Genomic DNA, 26,927 nt, shown 5'->3' with positions numbered 1-26,927 from the left:
GTAGTTGATAGTTGAAAAGTTGAATAGTTGATGTACACAAAGTCATAGAGAGACACAGACAAAGATTACATAAAGGAAAAAACACTAATGTCAAGTTATGTTCTGAAGTAGTCACTACTTTAGCCGGTGTGAGACTCACGAGAGAAGCAAGGAAAAGAAAGGGTCACAGGAGTCACAAGAAAAGGGCACACCAAGTTGAAGGAAGCAGAGAATGGAGACAAGTTCAAGTTCAGGGAATAGAAGTGGTGGAAACGGACAGGTTCTAGATGGTTCCAATATTATGGAGTTGGTTGGAAACGAGGAAGTTTTCAGCAGCTTCGTGGACCATAAGTTTCATGAGTTGGATAAGGACAGAGATGGCAAACTCTCTGTGAAGGAACTTCAACCTGCGGTTTCTGATATTGGTGCTGCTCTTGGTTTACCTGCTCACGGCACTAATCCTGATTCTGATCACATCTATTCTGAGGTTCCTTAAAATTTCTACTCTTTTTTCTCAACCCTTCTCTCTCACTCTCTATTATTGTTGTTTTTTTTTTTCTTTTCTTTTCTTTACTTTTATTATTATTATTATTATTATTATCTTTGTTAGTTAAAGTAGTAACTTTTCTATTCATTTGGTGTTTATGTGCCTAAAACTGAACTGGGATTTTGCCAATGCTGTGAGGTCGGTGACTTGAATATGAAAGTTATGTCTCTTGGTTTGATTAATTTCCTTGGATTGTGCCATATTTGACAGAGAAAGAAAAATGTTCTTGACATAAAAAGTTGTTATTGTAATAAACTCATAATCTTATATATATATATATATATATATATTTCAATTTTCACAGCACCATTAAAATATCACCAATTTCAGCTAAATAAGAACTATATAAGAAGATAACATTCTTCTCAATGCTCTGAGAAAGACCGGAAGACAAATATGTTGCTACGGGTATTAAACCGACTTGCTAATTAAGAAGAGAAGGCGGTGTATATGTTTTTTTCTCTCCTAATTCTAATGTTTTCATACTTTTAATAAATTATTATTATGTCCAATGGAAAATAATTAATTTATCATCATTGTGATGTCAGTATCTTAATCATATTTGTTTCGGTTCCGATGTCTCTTGTTTCTTTTATTAAAATATTGTTTGTTTGTGGTTTAAGCTTTGTTTTGGCTTGGGAAAGAACAAAAAACCTCTCTCTCTGTATCTTTGGCGCATTTGCAAAATCTTATGTGTGTTTAATGTTCAGATGTTGATGGAGAAGAAGACCTAAACTGGTTTTTTTAATTAAGGCTTTATATATTTGAAAAAAAAAATCTTGTAATATCTTTTTCGGGGCATTATAGAAGAGGTTTTTCTCAAAATTTTGACTTCTACCTGGTTCAAGAAGCATCCTATGGATCTATGATAACTTAGTTCAAATTGGTCGGTCCTGTGGGACTGGTTGCAAACTTGCAATTGATTTCCCTGTCCTATTTAACTTTTTGTGTCCATTTTCTTATCTCCACGTAAGAGGATGAATCTATTGAAGAATGTGGTGGAAACTAACTTTAGGCAGGCATTTTGACCTTTAAGGCTCTTAAGATATATTAAACTAATGTCGATTTGTGCTGTTTAAAATATAAACTATACTTGGATTTAAAACTAATGATTAAAAGCCAGAAATTGCTAGTAGAAAGTTGAGTTAAGACTTTAGGGTACAAAAAAGTGTTGAAATATATAAAACCATTAATGTAGCCTCACCAAAAGCTTAAGTTTTTGAGTTGAATTGGTTCTTTATATGGTATCAGAGTCTCGGTGCATCGGATTCGATCCTCACCGCCCCCCACTTTCTTTCTAGTGGAATTTCTTTCTTCGCACAGGTAGTTGGGCCTGTGCAATATTGTTCACCCCTTCAAGTTCAGTGGGCTCTCGTGTGAGGGGGCGTGTTGAGATATATAAAACCATATTGACATAGCCTCACCCAACAGCTTAAACTTTTGGGTTGAATTGGTTCTTTACAAAAAGTCAATATGCTATTACTATAGTCTATAGTCAATGATAAATTACATGGCCGTGGCCGCTAGCTGCATTCTGAAGGCATTGTTCTTGTGTGAACAAGCAAAGGTGTTCTTTTAGTGCCATACTTTTTGAAAAAACAAATTGCTTACCTAACTATATGCTAAAGATGGGCTTATATAAAGGATAACCTACCTTAGTCACAAGAAATAAAAAAAGTAGCAATTGATTCTAAAATCACGCGACGTGTTCAAATGAAAGCGCGATAAGTAATGATTAAGTGGATTGTTTTTCTCTTTAGCAATTTTCACTTTTTGCCTATAAGATTATTTATATTTTGTGTCAGAATGACTTTTGATTAGTCATTATATTTGAATCAACCATGAAAAAAAGAATTGACACTTCGTTTAACTTATTCCATAGGTCTTGAATGAATTCACACATGGGAAGCAAGAAAAAGTAAGCAAGATTGAGTTCAAGGAGGTTCTCTCTGACATTCTATTGGGCATGGCTGCTGGACTGAAGCGAGACCCAATTGTGATACTTCGCATTGATGGGGAAGATCTTCTTGAGTTTGTTAATGGTCCAAGTTATGAATCAGAAATGGCATCCATATTCTCTCTGATTGAATCCCCTGATCATGGATCACTTCATGATCATATAATTGAAGCTCTGGGCAAACTCTCTGTTGATCAAGGGATTCCTCCTACATCAGATTCTTGGGTAGCCAATTGATACGAATTAATATTCTTGACTTTCTTTAAAGATGTAACTTGTGTTTTCAAAAAAGATATTGAGAAATTCAAACATGATTAAAACAAATTTTTGTTTGTTTCTAAAAAAAAAGCTCATTTTCTACTTTCTTTCTTGGTCTTACCTTTCTTTGTTTAGGTTTTAAACAACATTGTGGAACCAGCAATGCTATCTCAAGATGGCTCTGATTTGGATAAGCCTGTTTCTCAGGAGACATTTTTGGAGGAATTTAAGAAAGTGGCATTGAGTGTGGCTGATCGTCTTAAGGAGCAACCTGTTATAGTTGCTCACAGTGAAAGCACCTTTGATGGAACTGGTGTTAAGAGATTATTATCCAACAAGTTTGAATTAGACAAGGTTTATTTTACTTGTCACTCCTTGAAATATCTTTCTTGTTCTTTACTTTTGTGAAACCTACTTTAAATGGAATTCACCAATCTATCATGGGATGCAGACTTTGAACTCAGCTATTGAGAATTTGCCTAGAGATCGAAATGGGAAAATGTCAAAGGAGTATCTAAGGGTGGCTCTGGACGTGGTGGCTCCATCTGCTGGTTTACCTCCAGTTGGTGCAATTCAAGAGGTATGTTGTCAACACATACACTCAATTCATCTTCAGTTTCATAATTATTTTGGATTCATCTATGTTTAGTTGCTTTAACTCCTATTTAAGATGATAGCTAGATAGCATTTTGAGATAAAAGTACTAAACCATGCTCAAATTATATTTGAGAAGTTTTGGTTGTCACAGTCTCTCTTAAAAGTGTTATAATTTCTTTCAAGCGTTTATAATTGATCCGGGAGTAATCTGATTTATGATAAGTCAATTAAAACTCAAAAGTCACCATTTGCATTAGGCAATGCTAGTATTTAGGTTCTTGTGTCTAAATAATGACTTATAGTTAGTACTTGTTGCGTCTAACTGAGCCACTAATTGAACATTCACCTATTTGATTTTGGATAATAGTTTTCTCACGCCGCATGAGATAATTATTATATATCTCCCACAAACTCATTTATGCAGGTGGGGTCCACTTTTAGAGGGAGAGAAAAAAAAAAGTAGAGTGGAACCCATCTTAAATTTATGTGTAGGAGATAAAAAAATTTTTATGTAACATAAGAATAATAAATCCCTTTGATTTTTACAGATGGATAAGGTTATTAGCGAAGTCCTTAAGATGATGAATGCAGACGATGCAAAGAGTGTCAAAGAAGATGAGTTCAAGAAAATTTTAACTGAAATACTGGGGAGTATCATGTTGCAGTTGGAGGGTAATCCCATATCAGTTTCTACAAATTCTGTAGTGCATGAGCCTCTAGGCTCATCTTCTACACTTCTGCAGCCATCTTCTAGTGAAACAGCATAGCTGTGTCTTAAGTATATGACGGGTAAAAGAACCGAGAAACATAATAAAAAGTTTTATTTTATGTAAATTATTACTAGCATAATTCGTGTTTTGAGCTGTCAAATTTAAATGCTGTGTGGCTATTTTATGAATCTGAAAAATATAGAATGCGATGGAGAAGGAAAAATCAGTACTCAATTACCCCTAGGTGGGCTTTGATGGTCACTTCCCCTTGTACTTTAAACATCTTTCAGGCTGTTTGATCGCAACACAAAAAGAGAAAGATGCTTTATTTTATTAGAATGCATGCTTTATCAAACCATTGTTTATGGTTATTTTTAGATCTTATGCAAAGATACACTAGTAGCACTTTTAACATTTTTAAAATGATACGTCAAAAGAAAGGAAATTGAAACTCATTTAAAAAGAAAGAAAATGTGTTTCTCATGTTACATGAGATAAATTATCTCATGCAACACATAAAAAAGTAAATGAGACTTATTTTTTTTCTTTTTTTCTCTCCTTCTTAGTGAGTCTCACCTATTTTTGTGTATGTAAAAATCAAACTCTAATAAAAATGCAATTTTTTTTTTGTTGTCGCAGAGAAAATTATATTATGTTTTTTTGAGTAATTAGAAGGATGTTATTTACATATTCTTTAGTTATACAAATTATCAAAGTTCACTTTTTTTTTTACACTAATTTGTGTATATTAACTAACGTGTACAAAAAAAGTGAATTTTTTTTGTGCAAAACCTTTGAGTTGTTTAACTTTACTTACATGCTCCTGTAATAAGTTAAAAGAGGATACCAAGAATCTCACCAACATCGTCTGGGGAGGAGCATAAGTACCGTAATCTTTGGACTTGCACTCGAACTCTAGATCAGTCTCATAGGCGGCTCAAAGAGTTGAACCTGTGGAGATATCGAAAATTCTGATTCGCCTCAAAGAGGTAATTAGGATCAGTTTTTTTTTAAAAAAAAAGTATACCAAAAAAGAAAGTTAAAAGAAAAATAAAAAATAGAATGGTAGGAAAGCACATATTAAAAGAGAGAATATTTAAAAATTGGAAAGAAAAATATGCACAACCATATCTATTGGAAATACAAACTTTTATTTTCTGTTGAAAGTTGAATACAGTGGGAATAGAGTCATGAAGCTGCCTCTTTCCTTTCATATTTAGACAATGAACTCTCCACTGCCTTCTAATTGAAGATCATACATATGAGAAATATTTGCATGATCCAGGCTCATAGAATGTATAAATGGTCCCTCTCACATGTAAAGGGTAGAAAAGGAAAACAAAAGAAAAAACAGAGATAAAATGATCAAAATTTTTTTTTGTGATTGTGAGTGGGCCAGGGAAAGTTAACATATGCCGGGATTAGGGGTGTAAATGGGCCAGGCTGGCCCAGCCCAGCTTACGGCCCGACCTACATTAAGCCCAGCCCAGGCTCGGCCTTTCAGAAAAGTAGAGTAGGCTTAGGCTTATAAAAAAACTTCTTTAATAAATAGGCCATAGGCCAATTTTGTCAAGCCCGGCCTACAGCCTTGTAGGCTGGCCTATTTAATTTATGAAAATAAAATAATAAAATAATATTTATTTTATGTGGCAAAGACACAAAGTACTAAATACCAATATCTCTTACTTTTTGTGCTATTTTATTTTATGAAAGAAAAACTTGTCTAATGTCTCCAAATTTTACATGCTGTTGCAGCTTAATACCATGGAGCAATGGGTACCTTGCTGGATTATGATGTTACTGATGAAGATCTTTCAATAATACTCTTCTTTCCCTTGTCTTGATGGTGGTTTAAAGATTTTTAAATGAATGACATTCTCTTGTAGACTTTATTTCAGCATCCAGTAATTGTATTTTTCTTATTTTTCTCATTTCTTTGACTTTATTCCTCTATGATATACATTCTAGAGCTGAGGTATTATGTTGACTCTTTCTTGTTTGTTATCTTTTTCTTATGAGAAGTACTAGTGCATGGATGAATGAAATTTTTTTTGCTCTATACAATTTATTTTTTTTGCTTAGTATATATTGTGGGAAGCCTACAAGGCCTGTAGGCCATGTCAGGCTTTCTTATTTTTGAAAATGGGCCGGGCTTGGCCTACAAATAAAGTCTTTAATAGGCCAGATAGGCTAGATTTTTTTTTTACGTAGGCTTGGGTTAGGATGGCCAAAGCCCAGCCCAGCCCAGCCCATTTACACCCCTAGCCGGGATCATGTTAACTTTTTCCCATATTTAGAGACAGTCATGCAAGAACCCAAAAGCAATCCTTGAGATATCATATTCTCCATCTACCCAAACCAAACCCTCCTTTGGTAGGTTGATAGAGATACCATAATATATTATGCAGGCCAAGAAAGGCCCAAACCAGAAAACCCAATGCCCGTTCCACAGTGAGCCTCCATGAAGCAATGCTGGGCCTAAGCATCTTGCTGGGTTCAGGCCCACACCTGCATAACCAGCCCGCCCAGTTACAGATATTGACACAAACACTACATGGATGCTGCAATTAGAGGTGGCAAAGTGGGTGGGGCGGTCCCACTCCGCCATCAACCTGTCAAAAAATGAGCCAGCCCGCCCCGTCCCGTTTGTCGGGTTGGGCGGGTTGGCCCGCCAGTCCGAACCTATTTTACACTGACCTGTCTCGGTCCGTCTATATCTGCCAAAAAATGAGTCTGTCCCGCCCCGCTTTTGAATTGGGTTGAAAAACTCAGCCCGCCCACCCCGTTTAGCGGGTTGGCCCGCCAAGCTGAGTCTTTTTTGCCGGCTCTAAATGCAACCACCAAGCACACCATTGGAAGCCCCAGATCCTTTGACCTTTTATGGTCAAATGCCAACGTTAGACCCACAAAGAGTACAACAAATGTTACAAGAAAATTCCAATAACAAGGCATCTTGCTGTGCTATACCACAATTTATTCCTCCAATAATGGCACAACCTCTCAGGGAATATGTAAATGCTATTATTGGCTCCATCACATAAGTATAAAGAAACCAATTATTGAGCCAATGCATTGTGCTAACACGTAAATGACAGCACGAGCAAGTGTCACAACATCCTTTAAAGCGGCTATGAATGTGAAAACAGGGCTTATGTGACCCCCAGAGAGAGGAACAGTTACAATTAGGAACAATTAAGAAGGCTATGATGAAGACTGCAAAGGGAATAACAAATTTAGGATTGACCTCATGTGAGTCCAAGCATGCAATAATGGAACTCGTCAGGGCGAACAACAGAGAAGCACTTGGGGTTAAACCAACATAAACCAAAAATTTACCATGGGGTAAAGGGAAAAAATGTCGTGGTGGTTTAGTGAGTTAACCAATAAACCATATCAATGAAAAGCAAAGATGATATTTTACTAAGAAATGAGATTATTTCACCAAATAAATATCCTCCAAACTCCTTAAAAGTTATCATTCCATCCCCAAAAAATTTGGTCAAATCACCAAAAGGAAACTCATGAAGCCTTAAGAGTTGCTACATACACGTATAAGGTGATTTTCAAAAAAAAAGAACTAAGAAACAATTGGCTTACAACAAATTCTAAAAAGCTTATAGCACGTGAAGAAACAACCATACCCAACCATAAACCTTCTATTCTTATACTAAAAAAAATCCAATGAAATGAATACAACATGCCAACATATTATGAACTCTCTTAACATATTAAGAAGTGAAAACTACAAACCCCACTATCATAAAACAAGTCTTTACTCTCTTCTTATCAAAGCGCATAATACAAATTAAAACAGGACATATTCAACTTTTCACAAATACCAACCTAGCATATGAGGGTATGTGAAGTTAATAAGGAGTCAAAATATCTTTCTTTTCACGGGAGCACGCTTATCGTCTAAGCAACTTCAAACGCTTATTAAAGTTTATCCAGTAGCAATTTAAGAAAAAAATACAAGGCAACATGCTTCAACAATTATCAAATAAACATCAGCAAAAGAAGAGTTCATTCAGCCGCTTTTACAAATAGTTGGAGCGCATATGTGCATAACACTTTTTTTTTTTAGATATTCCAATCGGTTCGTCATTTCGCGACTAGTTCGATTCAGGGCGGATAGCAGTATTAAGGCTTTAAATCCCTCTCAAAGATGCTACTAAGGAGGGATCGAATATATATGCTCTCACTTTCACCTGCTCAGTTCCCTTGCATTAACTGAGCTATCATCGTTTTATATGTGGATAACACATTAATCCATTGTAACAGCTACATTTATCATGTCAAATAGCTCACGTCTAACCACCGTTTGAAACAAAGTGTAATATTTTCAAAATAGACCACTGTCCCATTAAGGATAGCTTCTGACGATTCATGGCTTTCATAAAAAATGTATGTGAAAGCGATTCTATTTTTTCACGTTGTTGGAGATAGTTATCTCCTACTATATATACATGATGTGATGAGGCTCATCATCTATTAAAAAAAGAAAAAAAGAAAAATAGTGTCACAATTTTTGATATGAGAACAACATTATCTCGTGTAAAATGAGATAATAATTTCTCTTTGTGAAATTTGAAAAACAATTAATAATATTGTTCTAAAATCTCATGATGAGAACCAATAGCCATGTTTTAATGTTTAGAGTAATGCCCTTTGTCCCTAACAAAAACACTGTTATCAATTTAGTCTTTTATAAAATAAAAAAAAGAATTAATAGCCTGATTCCTATGAAATTCAAAGTAGACCCTCTTTTTTACGAGCTAATGTGGATCTTTTTTGGATTTGTGAGAGTTCACTTTAAATTTTTTAAGGACTTCGGGGCTATTTTCTTTTACGAAGGATTAAAATAGAAACCGTATTTTTTTTTGTTAGAAATAAAAAAAAAAAGCTTTACTCTAATATTTAAGTTAATACGTTGTTGTAGAACGTACAAATAATGTCATGTTTTTTACGTGCGTTCCATGAAGTTATTTTTAATCCAACTTTTATTTGTTTGTGATAGTAGAATACAGTGGCAATACGGTCATGAAGTTTCCTCTTTCCTTTCTCTCTCATACATGGACTTCAAACTCTGCACTGCCTTCTACTCTAATATCAGTTTTAGAAACAGGCACGCAAGAACTCCTAGCCAACTTTAAGACATCATATTCCCCATCTACCCAATTAAAACCCTCTTTTGGAAAGTTGAGAGTGACACCATAATATATTATGCAGGCCAAGAAGGGCCCAACCCAGAAAACCCAATGCCCATTCCACAGCGAGCCTCTATGAAGCAATGCTGGGCCTAAGCATCTTGCTGGGTTAAGGCCCACACCTGCATAACCAGGACGCCCAGTTACAGTCATTGACACAAATATTGCTAGTGCCAAGGATGCTGCTATCACAAAGCATACCATTGGCAAGCCCATTTCCTTTGACCTTTTCTTGTCAAATCCCAATGTGATACCCACAAAGAGTAGCACAAATGAGCAAGTGAATTCCAATAACAATGCTTGTTGCTGTGGTAAACCAGAATTTATTCCTCCAATGGCACAGCCTCCCAAGGAATATGTATCTACTAACCTTGGATCCATCACACACTTAAGTAAAAAGAAACCAAGTATTGAGCCGATGCATTGTGCTAACATGTACATGAGAGCACGAGTAAGAGTCACAACACCCTTTAGAGCAGCTATGCATGTGATAACAGGGCCCATATGACCCCCAGATAGAGGAACTGTCACAAGTAGGAACAAGAAGAGTATGATGAATACTGCAAAGGGAACAAGAAGCTTAGGATCGGTCTCATGTGAGTCCAAGCATGCAATTATGGAAGTTGTCATTGTGAACAACATAAGAGCAGTTGCCACTAACTCTGTGAAAGCTGCTTTCCATGTCTGAAAGAAGAAAAATTATAAACGAGTGTTACATATTTTTCATACTCTTTTTGACTATTTATATATATATATATATATATATATATATATATATATATATATATATATATATATATATATATATATATATATGTCACATACTTTATAAATTATAGAGACGTGTGTTCAATTACCTCTGCTGAATAAATTTCATGGGCACCAATGGAGGCAGGAAGTTTTGCCCCTAGAGACTTATTACAAACCAAGAACCTTACCTCACGGCTTTGAACAGGCCTAGGAAATTGTTCATCAATATCAACTACTTGGGAATTAACTAAATCCATGTGAGCTCAATTTCAAGTAATCAAATGGGGTGGGGTTTCTATTTATCAAATCGTTTTGTCGAAGCAGATGTGTATATATATTCTTCTACTACGAGAGTTTGACTAATAATACTGATCAATAATGTATTATATATTTGTGAGAGTTGCCATAGCTATATCAATTTAATCTAGTGGGATATCATATATTGTCGCTTGCTTTAACTAAATTTTAGTGTAATATTTTAAATGCTATACATTTTACATGATAATCTTAAATATTAATATAAAATCATACTTTATTTATAATGATGGTAAATAACTAATCTAACCCAAAAATGTAAGCAATTAGGTGAAGGTCACTTTATTACATTTTAATAATTTTTTATTCTCTAACATGCCCCCTCACTTAAGAGTACTATTTCATTAACTTTGAAGGATGGATAATGTACAAACCCAAATACATATGTTAATAAGCTTCATAATATTTATTTATATAATAAGAGAATAAAGCGGTTAGAATCAAACTTATTACCAATTTGATTGACTTTGATATCATACAAAGAACTAATTCAATCCAAAAATTTAAACTGCTAAGTAAAAGGAATATATTTCTCTAAAAAAAAAAAATTTTAATAAAAAATAACAATATATTATTTTGCATCATTCTGACTATTGCATAGCTAGAAATAATAATATGCCTACTTTTCTGTCCTGTAATCCACATATTTGTAGGTTATACACTTAACCAAAACTTACGCAGAAAAGAGACATTTAAAAAAAGAAGTGTGTTGAATTTGGGTATAAAATAATATTTTGAAGTCATTCATTGCTCTTCTTTTACCAGCTAAATGTTCGAGATTTATGACAAAATGGATAGTAATATACGTACTTCAATTGCAAGAATTGATATTCACTGTAAAAAAAGCAATGGAAAATGGTTTTAGTTCTGAAATTTTTTCCCACAAAACAAAACCAATTCTTTGGACTAATGCATCTATGCAATTAGATAATAAAAAGAAAAACTCACCAGATAAGCATTTATTCATTTGATAACAACACTTAGACACGTGTATTATACGTAAAAAAATTGGGTGGCTCAAATGATATCCTGTATTTCATGACAAAATTAATATGTACGTCATTCTATATTAATTAATTAAATGGTCGTATTTTGTCATGCTTTATGATTGTTTTCTTTTGTGTGCATACTAAAGTTTCGTTATCTAACATAACATGTTACATGTATCCAGCTAGCTCTGCACTCTTGTATTAATATTTTTTTTAACAAGGGTTCTAGAGTATCCATGGCACATTTAAGGTATATGCTATTTTGCTTAGCAAGGTTGCCTTGTAATCGTCAATGTTGATTATTCCTATAAGCTCTTCATAGTTGTATATATTATCTAAGGGGAAAATAAATTTTATGTTGTAGGAGATTCTAATCTCATGTCATAGATACATCATATGTGAGATCCACCTATTTAAAAAAAAAACAAAAAACAAAAAAAATGAGTGGCACACCTTTTTATAGTATGTGTAGGAAGAATTTATTTTCTCATGCAACATGAGAAAAACAAACCTCATTATTATGATTCATACAAAACATCATTGCGTTGCGAAGCATTCACTTTAAATAATCTTTATTATGAGTCATCTTGAACAATATTTTAGTCTTTTTTTTTCTTTTCTTGATTATAGTTGATACATTTGTCAAACCTTAAGAATTAGGGTACTTTTTACATGGGCAATTAATTTCTCTTAATTATTTAGCTTCAATTGTTGATAACAAGGCACGCGTGCATGCCTTGATACGTATCTGGTGGGTGACATAGCTAACTCCTACAAATTAATGAGCACTTTGCTAGCCATAAACCGTGCTTTCAAGGATGTTGACGAAATTCAATTCATCATATATATATATATGTGGCACGAATCAGCTAGAAGCTAACTAATTAAGATGAATCTATATATGAGGATATAGAAAGAATATATAATATATATGTAATTAATTAATTAATTACCTCTGAGCTGAAAATCTCATGTGTTCCAAGGGAAGTTAGAAGCTTTCCCCTTAAAGAGTTCTCGCGGCTAGCCTTGCGAGTCTGAACCCGCCTTGATAGTTGTGCAACCACTCCCTGGGAGTTAGATGAATCCATGTGTCCTAGATTTTTAAGAAAAGGTTAGGGATGGCTAGATTCTATTTCTATAACTACTTTTTTTTAAGCAAACAATGATGTAAGTGCTCATAGAGTCATAACAACATGCTATATATATATATATATATATATATATATATATATATATATATATATATATATATATCTTTGGCCAGCATTTGAAGGTGGCTTAGGAGTCTGATGAGGTATATATAGATGCCGAAACAAGTTCTGGGGTTACCATGCACCAATTCTTACATGTCACGTGAGTTATGGTGTGCATTAGCTAATTAATGAAGTGATGGAATAGTGTAAATGCGTGAATTCTAAGACATTGATCCTTAATTTTCACCCCCTTCAAAATCAAGGAGTTATATAGAGTCTGAGTTATAGATGCCAAAATAAGCTCTGGAGTTAACTAGGTCTTCTACATGTCTAGTAGCGCACAACGACGTAAATTGTTGTGTGCGCTGATGGGATAGTGTATATGAGTGGCTCCCTTAATATTCTCTCCAACTTTTTCGCTGTGAATAAAGCCAACTTTTAGACCTATATATGTAATACCTGCAATATTCCTATGATGAATATTCAAAAGTTAACTAGTGCGTAAATGTATAAGATAACAATGGTGTATATATCAAAGATACTTGTTTTACAAAGCAAATCAATCTCGTCCTATAAAAATAATAATAAGTAATAATAAATAGTGACTATTCAAATAAATATTTTTATTTTTTAAAAAATAATGATTTTTATAACACAATATTCAATTATTTAATTTAGAATTTTTTAAACATTATTATATATATTAAGGTTAATTATAATCATATATATATGAAAAAATATTAAACAAATTCTCTAATCTTGATCATTCTTTGAAATCCAATACCTTCAAAGAGTATGCTTGTTTGGTTGCCTCATTATCAATATACAGCATCATTCAAAGCCATTGCATTGAATTTAGAGGGAATATTTGGGTATATACTGAAAAAATGGGATCATCTGGCAGAATCCTCTGCAATTTCAAAGATCGATATTGGAATATGCATATGTATTTTAAGTTTTTGGCTTGGTATCCATTTGTTCATTACTTGACATCCTGAACATAAATAATGTTTACCGCAGCACATAATAATTTCATCCATATTATTATAAAATTAAAAGAAAGATAATACACACAGGGAGAACATGCATCGATTCACACAGGGGAAATATGGAAAAAGGCATTAAACCATGAGATTAATGTTTCTCATATTTTTGGCTTAAAAGTGAAAATAGACACAATAGTTTAATGTGCATGCTATTGTTCATAGACAGAATCACTACTAGAAAAAATCTAATAGCGAGGGAATTGCTATGGAAATTCCGTTGCTAATTTCATCCTCGCTACTACTTTCCGTCGCAAATTCCCTCGCAAACGATTTTACGAGGGAATTTGCGAGGGAAAGTAGTAGCGAGAATGAAATTAGCGAGGGAATTTTGGCTATTTATTGTGTATATTACTATTATGCATATATATACGAGAATTTTGGAAAAATCGCAAAAATTTATTGTGCATAGTACTGTGTAAATAGTGGAAATTTGCTTATGAATATAATGCTGTTGGATACAAAAAATTATGTAAAGAGTATCATACAACTGAACTAAAGTTGAAAAAATGAAACACAATATTAACCTAACCAAATTTACAAAGGAAGCAGATTAATAAAAGGCACAAGCTAGCTTACATTCACACCAGCAGCATAGCAAGCATGATTTTCCAGGAAATATGAAGTCCTAATTAACCCAAATCCAAACGCATGTCCATATATATATATAAGAGGATCTGTGATTGCTCACACGCATGCAAAGTATGCACTTCATGCCTCGACGACCTCAATTCTCACTTCATGCACCATGCATTGCCGTCCTGATATATATATATATATATATCAGGCATGCACTCTGTATATGTCAAGCATGCAATGAAAGCTTAGATGGAAACGATCGCTGCATTTATAATGTGTTGATTACATGAAGGTAGCCAATAGCCATACATATTATTCTGTAGAACTTTTTATAATGATTTTTATATAATTAAATTTTATCTTGTACATTAGACTTTGGATTTATGATTATTAAAATGTATCAAGCACCTTGTAAACCATTACAGAAAGTATATTATTTTTCTATTAAAAAGTTGCGTTCTCAGAATAAAAAAAGCGCAATGAATGTTTACAGAAACGATCGCTGCAATTAATTTATTAACTACATTAATTTAATATTTTTATTCAATGCAATTTTTTTAAAAGAAAATTATATAAATATTTATCTTGTACATTAGACCTAGGATTTGTGTTTATTCCCAGCTTCTTCATGCTTACGTTAGTTAGACATCATTGTCTCCATCTACGCAAACCAAACCCTCCCTTGGTAGGTTGAGAGAGACACCATAATATACTAGGCAGGCTAGAAGGGCCCAATCCAGAAAACCCAATACCCGTTTCACAATGAGCCTCTATGAAGCAAAGTTGGGCCTATTCATCTTGCTAGGTTCAGGCCCACACCTGCATAATCAGCCCGCCCAGTTACATATGGGAAGAAAGAACAGCTCCTAGGGTGTACTGTTAGTTACTTAGTTTTTTTCTTTTCCTTTCTTGTTTTTCTCCAAAATAAATATATATATAAAAAAAAGCCCACTCACTTCGTTTCTAATCAGTAAATTACTCACTTTGTTTCTAATCAATAAATTCCCTCCAAAAATGAGAAGTACGAGAAACTCAAATCACTAGATAAGAGTGCATATTAAAAAAAACTTTAATGTTTCTACAATTATCTACCTTCACTTTTAAAATAATATTGTTTTGGATTAAAAAATTATAAAAATAAAGACTATTATAACAGGATGATCTGGATCTTCTCATGTGAAAATTCACATGAACATATCATGTGGAGAATCATAACCATACAAAGGTAATAAAGGAGGAGAGAGAAAAAATATTAAAATAGGTAGTTACGAAATCATAATCATTGATTTACCTTTGTATAGTTATGATCTAAACACATAACCATATCATATTTTTTTTTTCACACGAGAGAGGATCTATTTCCATTATAAGACTAGAATAAATTATAATTACAAAAACATTTTAATTTTCGCCCCAAAATAACATCATTTTAATTTCAATACAAATAACTTATCTATCGGTACAAAAAAATGAACCCATTGAAAAATTGGTTTATGTAATTGAACAAATAAAAAAAGAAAAACAAGAATAGGAAGAACAAAAGCAATGGCATGTCCTTCTTTTAGTCCCGATTGTCAGCAACCCATAATTTGCACTCCCGGAACTTGGAAATCAACATGTGTATCAACATTTTTACAAGCCTATCGTCATCACATCATGCCGTGATTACAGCTGTGGATGCAGCAGCAGACAAACTCAAAGTCTCTTACATAAGTGTATTTCTCCATATTTACATAAGGTGAGAGAAATCACGCAAACTGAATTGTTCTGGTTCAACATCCTGATTAATCTGCAACAACTTATACAGCTTCGACGACACATAATTCCCAATGTCGGGATTTAGTGTAGCATACTCCTCTCATAGATGATAATAAACCCGATTCAACAATATCTAAGACAAAGTATCCAAAACAGCACATCATCACCATTGCAATTAAATATGAAATGCTCACCAAAATTGATTTTGCTTGTTCCTAAAACAAAAAGCACTCATCCCCAACACTTTGGAACCTAATTGGTGTCCTGAGTCTTCTTCCTAGCAGGAAATGGGACTCTCTTAAAGTCATTTAAGAGTGACTTGTGCAAAATTTTATCACCTCTGGTTAACCCAGTGAAACCAACACCATCAGGGTCCTGCAGAATGGGATTACGCAACGGATTCAACAACTCCAAATTGGACCTCAACATCTTATCCTTCCTCAAAAAGTCACCTTTTTTATCGAACCAATCACCCCAACCTTCCCTTAAAGGCGATACCCTCCTACCCATCTTCAACAACAGCGCATCCTCTACCCCCCTCACCTTAATCACCTTCATCCTCACGCGCTCGTCCACCGGCACATCGTCGGAGCCAAACGCCGCCTTGCTCCGATCTTCCTCCACCACCCTCGATCCCAAAAAGAACCCATCTTCATCCCAATCCTCTACCGAACCCTTGCTGAATGCTCTCCGAATCACACCACCTATATGGTAGAAGAAATACCCAGAAACCTTGATCTGATCCAACGGCTCATCGTCTTCTTCCACGTCCGTCGTATCCGGAGGTTGTTCCCCCACCACGTCAAGCGCGTCGATGGTGTCCTCTCCGCCGGTTGCGTCGTCGTTCACGGAATCGGAGAGGAGAGAGTTGTAGTTCACCTCATGCGAGGGAAAGCGAGGGTGAGAGTAAGATATGCGACTGTGGAGGAGCGACACCGAGACCAATAGAAGAATGGCTGAAACGACGGCGCATAAGAAGACACCGTAACGATGGTTTCGCCGGGATCGGAGATTTCTCAGCATTTTCTTGATCGGAAAATTCAATGTGTTACTTTGGAATGGAAATGGAAATGGAAATGAATGATATTGTACAAGTTGGCCCAGTTTGGAGAACCCAAATGAATGGGCCCATTTATAAGCCCAATGAAATTGTTTGGGCTAACAAAATCCTATTTAGCTTGTTCGATGTTTGGTAGGAGATGAAAATAAAATTTTCAAGAAAAAATGAGGTGCGGAAAATTATTTGTCTATGTTTAGTAGAAGGTGAAGTAAAAATATGGCTGGAAAAATTTGTTTCTCATCATTTATTTTTCTATGTAAAATGGTTGAAGAAGATTACCATTCAAGGGGTGAAATTGTTTTTTCCCATATGGTGAAAAAATTAATACACAATATCAATATAATTAACTCAACATTTCAGGAAAAAATTTGGTCTACCAAACACCTTTTAATGACTTATCAACTTACACAGAAAAGAAATTTTCCCATCATATTCCTAGAAATTATTTTTTAAAAAAAAAATTCTCAAGGCGTATTTCAATGCTATACACAGCTGATGCAAAATGTTCATGTTCTCCGTTTTATAATTGATGGGTTAAAAATTTGCTTAAAAAGTAGAGGTGAGATAAAGGGAACAAACTATTTAGTTACACGTAACACGTCTGTGCTGAAAGGACATGCAAGAGAAGGTGCAACTGCAAGGGCAAGCATTGACTTTAACTGCAGTGGTTTCAAATTTTATGTAATTAGAGATGAAAATCAAATCCCAACCTCTTCCCAACGACTAATAATACGATCTCCATGAACGACTTACCTCACAACTAATTCACATTTTATATCTATAATAATAGTTGCACACTTTATGTCTCACCCATTATAAACTTGTCACACCAGAACTCCCCAAGCAATTTATCATGATTAATTAGACATACATGGGAGACTATATATACATATGACTCTGGATAACATTCAGTCCAAAGGAAAACTATATGCATATCTGATCCACCAAAAGAAGAAATATGGGAGAGGAAGGCATTTTGAAAGGTGTGACAAAGCAGGTCAACACTGGGAAGGCCACCATATTAGCTCTTGGAAAGGCTTTCCCTCACCAGCTTGTGATGCAAGAGTATTTAGTTGATGGATATTTCAGGGACACTAACTGTGACAATCCTGAACTCAAGCAGAAGCTCACTAGACTTTGTAAGTACATAAACTTCTCCCATTCACCCCTTTTTCTGTCTTAACATTGAATGAATATCCACTCTCACTTTGGCTTTTATATGGTATAAACAAACAAACAGGCAAGACAACCACAGTGAAAACAAGGTATGTGGTTATGTCTGAGGAGATACTTAAAAAGTACCCGGAACTTGCTGTGGAAGGCCTTCCAACTGTAAAGCAAAGGCTGGAGATATGTAACAAGGCAGTGACACAAATGGCAATTGAAGCTTCCCAAGTTTGCATCAAGAACTGGGGTGGATCTTTATCAGACATAACCCACTTGGTTTATGTCTCATCCAGTGAAGCTAGACTACCTGGTGGTGACCTATACCTAGCCAGAGGACTAGGACTCAGCCCTAATACTCAACGAATCATGCTCTATTTTGTTGGCTGCTCTGGAGGTGTGGCTGGCCTAAGGGTTGCAAAAGACATAGCTGAGAACAACCCAGGAAGCCGAGTGCTGCTTGCTACTTCTGAAACTACAATTATTGGGTTCAAGCCACCAAATGCAGATAGACCCTATGATCTTGTTGGGGTGGCACTCTTTGGGGATGGTGCTGGTGCCATGATAATTGGCTCAGACCCAATATTGGAAACTGAGAAGCCTCTCTTTGAGCTTCACACGGCAATTCAGGAATTTTTGCCAGACACTGAGAAGAAAATTGATGGGAGGCTGACAGAGGAGGGGATAAGCTTCAAGTTAGCAAGGGAACTTCCTCAAATAATTGAAGACAACGTTGAGGAATTCTGTAACAAGTTAATGGGTGTTGTTGGGTTCCAGAACAAGGAGTACAACAAGCTCTTTTGGGCTGTCCATCCAGGGGGACCTGCAATCTTGAATCGCATGGAGAAGAGGCTTGATTTGTTTCCAGAGAAGCTGAATGCAAGTAGAAGAGCTCTCATGGATTATGGAAACGCTAGCAGTAATACCATTGTCTATGTGCTGGAGTATATGATAGAAGAGAGTCTCAAGATAAAAAAGGATGGAGGAGAAGATCCTGAATGGGGTTTGATACTTGCTTTTGGACCTGGGATTACTTTTGAGGGAATTCTAGCCAGGAACCTGTGTGCTTGAACTCTCAACAAATGAATGTGAGGTTTATTATCATCATTATTATTATTATTATTATCACCATAGGATGTGTTTATGTAATACATCACTATTAAAAGCAAATTCAGGAATTTAATGATAAAAAGAAGAAAGCTTTTTAACCACAAAATCCTTTCAAAGCAACTTTGTGATGGCTCTCTCCTATGCTCATACAATGAATCGCAAATCTATCAGCATCTTTCCTTTATAAAACCCCAAAATGAACAATTATAGACGGGATGTCAAGCATGTGATACATATTCAAGTAATGAAAATATTGGGATGCTACACAACGAACATAAGGGTCAAATTTGATATAAAGCTAAGATGATTCAATCGAGAGGTTGAGGGTTACAGTGAAAACTTGGGTTGAAGCAGTAGACAATATTTTAAAACTGACCTGAATGGGATTTCAATCTTTCTGATGCATTCAATTAGAACAATTACATAAGAAAAGAACAAAGTTTTCACTTTTCTCCAAGGCAGCGTCAAAAGAATTGATTAAGGAGTTACTTTTTTTGAAAACCAAGTTTGTGCAAGTTTAGACTAGTTTGTGCGTGACGATTTTGTAAGTTTTGGTAGTTTATTTTCCATTAATATGTTGCAGAAAGAATTTTTAACTGAATAGCTGTTTTGGGAAAAAACTAATCAAACCCAAAACATTAATTCCTTTAAAACCATCTTAATTAATCACTGCGGTAATGTCCATGTCTAAGTTTGGCGTTGTGCCAACCGCTTACTACATTATATTATAGGTCTCTTGACTCGTGTAGTGTCAATTTACATGAGCATTCAGACACAAATATGGCTCCGCTCTTTGTTTTACTTTCTTTTATGTTGCTGCACCAGAAATTAATACCTAGGAAGGCCTCAAAAGGAGAGAATTCGGAAAATGAATGCAACCATTTCCGTAGATCAGTAAGGATGTTCCATTCTATTTTGTTCTATTTAAAACCAAGGAGATAAGAACGAAACATTTTTGTTCCATTCGTCCTATTTCATTCTCTCTCTTTTTTTCTATTTCCGCACCAAACGTTATCTAAAACTTTCCGTAGAACTTGAGAGCACGTGAATAAGTTAAAAGCTATAACAAGAACTGAATTCCAATAGCCTAAGAAACTAATATACTTTTTTTTTGTCAATAAGTAAATAAAGACTTTTTCCAACTATAAATACCGTCCTTCAAACATAAATATATCTAGTTTTCCTTCATTCCCAACTTTACACAGAACCAGCTTCCACCAAGGAACCAAACAAGTGTGTCAACACACAATGTACTCTAACACGGGTAACCGACCATAATGCCTGATTAAGTTAAATTTAAATGTGAGAGTGCACCAGAGCAGATCTTCAATCACACCACACCAGAGGGAAGACGTAGCACAAGCTGTCCCCCGAAAACACTGCAGTTAAATAAATATCATAAGAACAGCTGGATAAGAGTTATTCAAAAAGGATCTTGAGAAACTCTCAGAAAAAGCTGAAAATTAAATGCGGGGACAAGGGGAAAGAAAGAACTATGTTATGTAATAAACCAACCTTTTGACATAATAGTAACAGAAATCTGCTAAGATGAAGGTCTGGACAATTTCTGAGATAAGAACCATTGACGGCCATAAACCATATCCCAAGGCAACCAACAAATGTCCACGGGTATCTAACACCTGTTGCAAGAAATAGAAAGTTAGTAGGAGACCTAAAGTTAGAAAGTCCAGTAATAGACAACTAAAGAAATGTGCTAAGAACAGCAGCAATCTTGTAGCCGGTTGACTATCAATTATGATGGAACTTAATTTAGAATGTCAGAACACACAAACATTCTAAAGGAAAATCAGATACACGCAAAACACAACCCCCTGTAAAAGTTCTACTAGAGGAAAGATGGCTTAGTTGTACAAATGCAAAATGAAAGAGAAACTCAAATTTATAAAATACTGTTAACATTTCCCTCTTTGATCAACAAGAAAGCCATTCCAATATATGTCATCTTAGTGATACTGATTACCAGCACATGCCAGAAAACAAGTGACCACCAAATTTGCAAATGAATCACATAACTGACTAAAGCAATTAGAAGTTTTATGAACAGACCTGAAGAACCCAATGAGCACAGCTCAAGAATCTTGCGACACCCAGAGCAAATACATAATGAGCTGTGAATGGCTCAACAATCTGAAAGTAAAAAATGAAACATGTTCATACGAGAGCGATAGAATCAGAACTCATACGTAAAATGCTTAAGTTAAGAAATTATACTTTGGTGTTTTGCATAACCCGCAGTTGGGGTAGCACTGAAACAGCTTCCAGGTATACACAGAATCCCCAAAAAATCCTGTTCAATATATGATGAGAAGTTGATGGATGAATAAGCAAGGCTAACACGGCACAAGGTATCACCTGCATTCGATTTCAAAAGTAGAGTACTACATCAAGGCTCAAGCTGATTCTGATGTAAGGTAATATGCACAAGTTACAAGCACTAAGTGACAAAATCATGAATTTATGAAGAGGAATAAATAAAAACTGCAAAGGTAAATGGCACAAGGTAAGCACCGGAGCTTACCACATAGTATATTGCAAAGTTATCCTTCTCCTCCATGTAACTAGCCTTCAGTTTAAAACGAATCATGTAAATAACCCACAGTGTTGTTGCGAAAGTAGATAAATCAAGTAGGGTGTGTATGTCATATTCCATGACAAAACTGCAGTACAGCCTAACAGCTAAAAACATAGCTGTTAGCTCCTGGGATTTGAGTGATAAGCCTGTATACACATCATTCAAAAACCATGAGCAAAATAAAAAGAATATGGAAACTGATATGTATGCGCACAAACACACAAATCAAATCACCCAAAACAATGCCAACCTGATTGACGCTCAAGAAGAAGTGGGGACTAAAATTTGGGAAACATACAAGAAAATAACAATCTTCACAAAATCCTAATTTTTGTTAAGAAAATCTAAACGGATTAAAATCTGAAGAAACTAATCCCAAAAAATTGACCTTTTTCCTTCCCCATATATTTATTTATTCTGATTTCCGTGCCTTCCAACTAAGCATTAATTAAATTTACTGTTCAAATAATTGAAAAGGAGAAACTTTGAGCCTACCCAATTAACAAAAACCAGGAAGGTCAATGAAAACAAACACAAGATGAATAGCCGATCAATCAATATAACAAAATTTTCATTTAAAAATTAAACAAATATTTGGAATCACAGTGCAGTGAATTGGACGCAAAAGAATGAATTACCGGCACAAGTCTTCTCCTTCATGAGCTTATAGATGAGGACGGAAATTCCGAGGGAGTGGACAGCCTCAGCTGCGACGAAGAGGTTGTCGTGATCGTGAACAATGAAGCGAAGAAGGACGAGAGCCGCCATGCCGGAAACTACGGCGAGAAAAGCCTTCACCTTTGGGGGTTGTCGCCTCACCCATGCGGCGATGGCGTGGATCGATGTTTTCCGAGGTCTCATGGTGTCGCAGGTTTCTTGACAAAGTTGTTGTCGTTTTCGAGTCCCCTGATGCTGCCTCAAATACACCCGACTCGACCAAACTGAAAGAAAGCACACGATTTCGAGTCCCCAGATTTACTTAAAAGACTTGAGAATTAGCGAACAACTCAATAGGGAAACCAGTGCCCCAATCAAACCACACCAAGCTTTTTGAATTGCAATATCGTTTGGTCGATTTTTTTGATCGTATTAAATCTTAAGGATATAAAAATATAATAAAAAGGATAGGATCAATTTTTACTATTGATTTCCGTGTATCCGAGGTTAAGATTTATTGGGTTATGGTTTACTAAAAAGGGTTCGTACTTGGAAGTGGAAAAATCTTATATTATAAAGGAATTTCGTTATGTGGAAACCTTGCTGACGTGTCGTACTGTGGTTCAATTTTACCAATGTGTTCACACAACAATATTTAAAAAAGTTTTCTTTAATGGTAAATCGGTGAATATAATAAATACGAAAAAGAATTATATTTTCAATTGACAGGATTTGTTACTTTAAATCAATGGTCAAGATTGTTTATTCATTGATTTATAACTACTAAATCACTCTTTGTCGTCATCTTTGTTTTTTAAATAATTGATGTTGATCATGTAATCTAATCGTTTTTTAACCTTTATTCAGTTTAATTCAAATCTTTACGTTTTTTGAAAAAAAATAGGATATTCATTGTTATTAAAACAAATGACTGTTTTATTCCATGAAATGACTGTTAAAAAAAGAGATATTCATTGATTTATAACTACTTAATCACTCTTTGTCGTTATCTTTGTTTTTTAAATCTTTATTCAGTTTAATTCAAAAACTTCACATTTTTTAAAGAATACAATTCTATTTACTCGAAAAAAAATTAATTAGTAAAAAAAATAATTATACATATCCCGACCTTTGTTCTTTATTTTCAGATTTTTAAATTTGAATATTTTATTAACCTCTTGATTCAGTGGAATCAGGTATGAGTGTTTTGTTATTAGAAAAAACTTCTGTTTTATTCCATGAAAATCTCATTTATAACTACTAAATCACTCTTTTGTCGTCATCTTTGATTTTTAAATAATTGATGTTGATCATGTAATCTAATCGTTTTTTTTAACCTTTATTCAGTTTAATTCAAATCTTTACGTTTTTTGAAAAAAAAATGGGATATTCATTGTTATTAAAACAAATGACTGTTTTATTCCATGAAAATCTCATTTATAACTACTGAATCACTCTTTTGTCGTCATCTTTGTTTTTTAAATAATTGATGTTGATCATGTAATCTAATCTTTTTTTTAACCTTTATTCAGTTTAATTCAAATCTTTACGTTTTTTGAAAAAAAAAAAAACAGGATATTCATTGTTATTAAAACCAATGACTGTTTTATTCCATGAAATGACTGTTAAAAAAACGGGATATTCATTGATTTATAACTACTAAATCACTCTTTGTCGTTATCTTTGTTTTTTAAATCTTTATTCAGTTTAATTCAAAAACTTCACATTTTTTAAAAAATACAATTCTATTTACTCGGAAAAAAATTAATTAGTAAAAAAAAAAATTATACATATCCCAACCTTTGTTCCTTATTTTCAGATTTTTAAATTTGAATATTTTATTAACCTCTTGATTTAGTGGAATCAGGTATGAGTGTTTTGTTATTAGAAAAAACTTCTGTTTTATTCCATGAAAATCTCATTTATAACTACTGAATCACTCTTTTGTCGTCATCTTTGTTTTTTAAATAATTGATGGTTATCATGTAATCTAATCGGTTTTTTTAACCTTTATTGAGTTTAATTCAAATCTTTACGTTTTTTGAAAAAAAAAAGGGATATTCATTGTTATTAAAACAAATGACTGTTTTATTCCATGAAAATCTCATTTATAACTACTGAATCACTCTTTTGTCGTTATCTTTGTTTTTTAAATCTTTATTCAGTTTAATTCAAAAACTTCACATTTTTTAAAGAAGACAATTCAAAACTATAAATCACTCTCATTTATACAATTCCTGATACGCATTATTCTTCAACGTCGGTGATTGCTTCTCTGTTTTTTCTTCTTACACAAAATATGAGTTCAAAATATGATTTTCTGAAGGATGTTAATCCTGCCAAGGAGGACTGGAGGATTAAGGTGAAGGTGGTTCGAACTTGGAAAGTTCCTAACTTTCAGCGTAAAAATTTGGAGGACAATCTTGAAATGGTTTTATTGGATGAACAGGTTGTGTTCTGTGTTTTAAAAATCTTCCATCTTTGTTTTGATCATTTTAGTTAACGTTGTTGACATAAGTTGGCTCCATTCTTTTGTAGGGTGGTAGGATCCACGCCACTGTCAAAGGTACCTTGCAGGTGCGGAATAAAATCAACGAAAGAGAGTGCTATTTTATAAAAAAAATTGGAGTTGGATTCAATAGCAATGTGTTTAGGCCAACCAAGCATCAGTATCGTTTGTCTTTCAACTTGAGGACTGATGTTAAATCGATTGTTGTTTCTGATATTTGTGCGAGTGATTTTGATTTTGTTGATTATAACATCATTGAGAAAGAAACGTCTGACTCCCCTTATTTAGTCGGTAATAGATTCTTCCTCACTGTTATCCTTTTTTTAATTATTGCGGGTTTTATTTTTTTCCCATACTCTTTGCTGCCTTTTTTTAATTTTTAAACGTCATTGGTTTATTCTGTATCATGACTATTTCCTTATTTTTAAACTCTTTGCGGTTATAGTTTTGTGTTTTTAATGTTTTGTCACGAGTAATCTTATTCTGTATCATTATTTTTTTCATTAACTGTGTTTTTTATGTTTCTGTATTCGTTTTTTATTATTGCATAATTTTTTTCACAAACTCTTTGCTGCGTTTTTTTTTTGTTGTAGACGTCATTGGTTTAATCTCAGGAATTGGGAAAGTTTGTGATCGTGTGGTTTCTGGTAGGAAGACAAAAATGGTGGTGTTGGAGCTTGACGACCTGAGGTACTTACAAATGTTTAGTTAAATGAATTATTTTTGTCCAGCTCTGTTAGCTTATATTTTACGCGTATTAACGTTGTGCTTGCTGTAACTCACGTGTAGGGGTCATAAGTTGGAGTGCACTTTGTGGGAGCATTATGTGGATGAGGTCCAATCTTTTTTGGCAGACAACGACGATCCTCATAACGTCCTGATAGTCCAACTGGGAAGGATTAAGTGTTTTAGAGGTATGTTTTTTCCAAACAACGTTGTTTTAATTTTTGCTTTTATAATCAGTTTTTATGCACGTTATTTTAATTAAGTTTGCTTCTGTATTCAATGTTTATCTGAACCTTTTAACTCAATAGGTAAGGTCGGGATAACAAATACAAAATATACAACAAGGATTGTAATGGATTCAAAAATGAATGAGATTGTTGAGTTCAAAAAATGGTGTGTACCTTCTTTCTTCAGCTCATTTATTCGGTTATTGATTAATGGATTTTCATATTTTTTTGATCTTTTAATTATTAATTTTTGCGTTATAGTCTCTCGATTGATGGTGTGGAAAGTAGTACAAGGATGACTCAATTGTCTACTCAGTCATCCTATTCTTTCGAAAATGATTTTCTTAAGGAGACTGAAAAAAAGTCTATCAGTGATGTGAAACTTTGTGTTGAGGTAAATGTTCAAATTTTATTTTTACTTTTCTTTAATTTTTACTTTCCTTTAATTCTGTCAATTTTGTATTGATGATATTTTATGTTAAACTGCGATTGCTTTAATTAAGGTAACTACCTGCATCACATACGGGACTATAAAGGCAATTGAGAGGAAATACAACTGGTGGTACAAGTCATGCAAAAAGTGTCCATTTTTCGTTTATGAGGATTTTGAGAAGTGGTATTGTAAGAACTGCCAAAAACATTGGGAAGATTATTATCCGAGGTAAAATATTCTTCTTAGTTTATAACCTGTCTTTAATCTGTATCATTCATGTACGTTGCTGATATACAATTTTGCAAAACTCCAGATTTAGTGTTCACGTCAGAGTTGTGGATAACACAGATTCCGCATCCTTTATTCTGTTTGATCGCGACTGTGTGTCTTTGTTGAGAATGAGTGCTGTTGAATTGCGCGAGCTGCATTTCAAGAGGGTTTGTTTTTTAATTGCTGTGTTATGGTTAAAATGTATTTTTTGTCGTTTTGTGCTCTCTGTTTGCGCTGTCTATGTTCTGTTCTTTTTTTTTTAGAATAATTTTTTTTCCTTTTTCATTTTTTTTAGG

General features: G+C 34.2%; 5 protein-coding genes and 1 pseudogene across 6 annotated transcripts; 2 read left to right on the top strand and 4 right to left on the bottom strand.

Annotated features, from left to right (window-relative positions):
- The first annotated feature begins 22 nt into the window (after positions 1 to 22).
- Positions 23 to 4,398, top strand: LOC133289725 (uncharacterized). 2 transcript variants are annotated; one of them, XM_061487721.1, is made up of 5 exons: positions 23 to 466; positions 2,409 to 2,708; positions 2,949 to 3,095; positions 3,193 to 3,321; positions 3,887 to 4,398. In XM_061487721.1, exons 1-5 carry the CDS (start codon positions 212 to 214, stop codon positions 4,103 to 4,105), a joined length of 1,050 nt encoding a protein of 349 aa, XP_061343705.1. In that variant the 5' UTR covers positions 23 to 211; the 3' UTR covers positions 4,106 to 4,398. The 2 variants fall into 2 exon arrangements, with proteins under 2 accessions (XP_061343705.1, XP_061343704.1); XM_061487720.1 differs by having other exon boundaries at positions 2,877 to 3,095; positions 3,887 to 4,396.
- A 1,943-nt stretch (positions 4,399 to 6,341) lies between these two features.
- On the bottom strand, positions 6,342 to 7,697 carry LOC133289728 (probable aquaporin PIP2-6; annotated as a pseudogene).
- Positions 7,698 to 9,114: 1,417 nt separating this feature from the next.
- On the bottom strand, positions 9,115 to 12,397 carry LOC133289727 (aquaporin PIP-type-like). Its single transcript, XM_061487723.1, has 2 exons — positions 12,263 to 12,397; positions 9,115 to 9,939 (listed from the first exon to the last, which is right to left on the bottom strand). The coding sequence occupies exons 1-2, from the start codon at positions 12,395 to 12,397 to the stop codon at positions 9,115 to 9,117; spliced, it is 960 nt and encodes a 319-aa protein (XP_061343707.1).
- A 3,259-nt stretch (positions 12,398 to 15,656) lies between these two features.
- LOC133289732 (uncharacterized protein At4g19900-like) lies at positions 15,657 to 16,914 on the bottom strand. Its single transcript, XM_061487729.1, has one exon. It carries the CDS (start codon positions 16,903 to 16,905, stop codon positions 16,135 to 16,137), a length of 771 nt encoding a protein of 256 aa, XP_061343713.1. The 5' UTR covers positions 16,906 to 16,914; the 3' UTR covers positions 15,657 to 16,134.
- Positions 16,915 to 17,900: 986 nt separating this feature from the next.
- Positions 17,901 to 19,187, top strand: LOC133289731 (type III polyketide synthase B). The gene is made up of 2 exons (XM_061487728.1): positions 17,901 to 18,081; positions 18,183 to 19,187. The coding sequence occupies exons 1-2, from the start codon at positions 17,901 to 17,903 to the stop codon at positions 19,175 to 19,177; spliced, it is 1,176 nt and encodes a 391-aa protein (XP_061343712.1). The 3' UTR covers positions 19,178 to 19,187.
- Positions 19,188 to 20,268: 1,081 nt separating this feature from the next.
- On the bottom strand, positions 20,269 to 22,869 carry LOC133289726 (uncharacterized). The gene is made up of 6 exons (XM_061487722.1): positions 22,448 to 22,869; positions 21,756 to 21,955; positions 21,449 to 21,589; positions 21,284 to 21,364; positions 20,732 to 20,856; positions 20,269 to 20,595 (listed from the first exon to the last, which is right to left on the bottom strand). Exons 1-6 carry the CDS (start codon positions 22,668 to 22,670, stop codon positions 20,547 to 20,549), a joined length of 819 nt encoding a protein of 272 aa, XP_061343706.1. The 5' UTR covers positions 22,671 to 22,869; the 3' UTR covers positions 20,269 to 20,546.
- Between the last annotated feature and the right edge of the window lie 4,058 nt (positions 22,870 to 26,927).

This window comes from Gastrolobium bilobum, unplaced genomic scaffold, assembly GCF_033153095.1.
Source record: "Gastrolobium bilobum isolate Gb01-03AN ecotype WA unplaced genomic scaffold, APGP_CSIRO_Gbil_v1 utg45492, whole genome shotgun sequence".
NCBI lineage: Eukaryota > Viridiplantae > Streptophyta > Magnoliopsida > Fabales > Fabaceae > Gastrolobium > Gastrolobium bilobum.
This window is presented reverse-complemented; position numbering and strand designations above follow the sequence as displayed.

Coding starts and splice junctions, on each gene's coding strand:
- LOC133289727 (XM_061487723.1), bottom strand. CDS start 12,397: ATGGATTCATCTAACTCCCAGGGAGTGGTTGCACAACTATCAAGGCGG. Junction 9,940..12,262: donor ATGAGATTTTCAGCTCAGAG/GTAATTAATTAA, acceptor TTCTTCTTTCAG/ACATGGAAAGCAGCTTTCAC.
- LOC133289726 (XM_061487722.1), bottom strand. CDS start 22,670: ATGAGACCTCGGAAAACATCGATCCACGCCATCGCCGCATGGGTGAGG. Junction 21,590..21,755: donor ACTTTGCAATATACTATGTG/GTAAGCTCCGGT, acceptor AATCGAATGCAG/GTGATACCTTGTGCCGTGTT. Junction 20,857..21,283: donor GTGCTCATTGGGTTCTTCAG/GTCTGTTCATAA, acceptor TTCTTGCAACAG/GTGTTAGATACCCGTGGACA.
- LOC133289732 (XM_061487729.1), bottom strand. CDS start 16,905: ATGCTGAGAAATCTCCGATCCCGGCGAAACCATCGTTACGGTGTCTTC.
- LOC133289725 (XM_061487720.1), top strand. CDS start 212: ATGGAGACAAGTTCAAGTTCAGGGAATAGAAGTGGTGGAAACGGACAG. Junction 2,709..2,876: donor CTCCTACATCAGATTCTTGG/GTAGCCAATTGA, acceptor TTCTTTGTTTAG/GTTTTAAACAACATTGTGGA. Junction 3,096..3,192: donor ACAAGTTTGAATTAGACAAG/GTTTATTTTACT, acceptor CATGGGATGCAG/ACTTTGAACTCAGCTATTGA.
- LOC133289731 (XM_061487728.1), top strand. CDS start 17,901: ATGGGAGAGGAAGGCATTTTGAAAGGTGTGACAAAGCAGGTCAACACT. Junction 18,082..18,182: donor GCAGAAGCTCACTAGACTTT/GTAAGTACATAA, acceptor ACAAACAAACAG/GCAAGACAACCACAGTGAAA.